The sequence below is a fragment of the Brassica oleracea genome, chromosome C3 (assembly GCF_000695525.1).
Source record: "Brassica oleracea var. oleracea cultivar TO1000 chromosome C3, BOL, whole genome shotgun sequence".
NCBI classification, from domain to species: domain Eukaryota; kingdom Viridiplantae; phylum Streptophyta; class Magnoliopsida; order Brassicales; family Brassicaceae; genus Brassica; species Brassica oleracea.
The window spans coordinates 49888025-49889246 of record NC_027750.1 but is presented as its reverse complement, the minus strand read 5'-3'; the positions used below and the strand labels follow the sequence as shown (position 1 = coordinate 49889246).

The following is a 1222-nucleotide window of genomic DNA, read 5'->3' as shown; positions in this document are numbered from 1 at the left end:
AATTTTTTATAAAGATATTACAACGGCTTAAATTAAGAAAATAGTTAAAACCTGTGGACATTTTAGAAATATTCGTAAATCTCCTAAACCCGATCCTTTGTACAGAAAGAAACCTTTCGCTGGCTCAGGTTTCAGATCGCCTGAACTAAAACAAAATGCTCCGATCACTTCTCCTCCGCCGCTCCAACGCCCGTTCGCTTCGACCCCCATTTCCCCCTCTCCGCACTCTATGCACTTCCGGTCAGACCTTGACTCCAGCCCCTCCACCGCCGATTTCATCCTCCGCCTCAGAAAAGGAGTTCCGTAAATACGCCGGATACGCAGCACTCGCTCTCTTCTCCGGCGCCGCAACTTACTTCTCCTTCCCCTTCCCCGAGAACGCCAAACACAAGAAGGCTCAGATCTTCCGATACGCACCTCTCCCCGAAGATCTCCACACCGTCTCTAACTGGAGTGGTACTCACGAGGTCCAGACCAGGAACTTTAACCAGCCGGAGACTCTCGCTGATCTCGAAGCTCTCGTCAAGGAAGCTCATGAGAAGAAGAACAGGATCCGACCCGTTGGATCCGGTCTTTCCCCCAATGGGATCGGTTTGTCTCGCTCGGGGATGGTGAATTTGGCGCTCATGGATAAGGTCCTCGAGGTGGATAAAGAGAAGAAGAGAGTCCGTGTGCAGGCTGGGATTAGGGTTCAGCAGCTTGTTGACGCCATTCAAGAGTATGGTCTCACTCTCCAGAACTTTGCTTCCATTAGAGAGCAGCAGATTGGTGGCATCATTCAGGTTCTTCTGCAACTTCCTTGTTTTCTTTAAGGTTTAGTCTTTTATGGTTTTTTGTTCAGGTTGGGGCACATGGGACAGGTGCTAGATTGCCTCCTATCGATGAGCAAGTGATTGGCATGAAGCTTGTCACTCCTGCTAAGGGAACTATTGAGCTTTCTAAGGATAATGATCCGGAGCTCTTTCATCTTGCTCGATGTGGCCTTGGTGGACTTGGAGTTGTTGCTGAGGTCACCCTCCAGTGCGTTGAAAGACAGGAGCTTTTGGAGCACACTTACGTCTCCACCTTGGAAGAGATCAAGAAAAATCACAAGTTAAGTGTTGCTGACTTTCCTTATCCTAGTCTTAATAGTATATCTCTCTACCCTTGAATAATGGTTGATGCAAGTTCTTTAAGTTTTTGTTCATGTTCTAGTTACTGACTTACTGCCCCCCCCCCCCCC

The 1222-nt window shown here is 48.3% G+C and overlaps 1 protein-coding gene across 1 annotated transcript in view; it reads left to right on the top strand.

Moving 5' to 3' along the window:
• Positions 1 to 272: 272 nt before the first annotated feature.
• Positions 273 to 1222, top strand: part of LOC106335860 (L-galactono-1,4-lactone dehydrogenase, mitochondrial) — a gene marked incomplete at its 5' end in the record, with an annotated part of 2685 nt that continues 1735 nt past the window's right edge. The window contains 2 exon segments of the mRNA XM_013774506.1: positions 273 to 782; positions 842 to 1092. Of these exon segments, the coding sequence (XP_013629960.1) occupies positions 273 to 782; positions 842 to 1092 (761 nt within the window).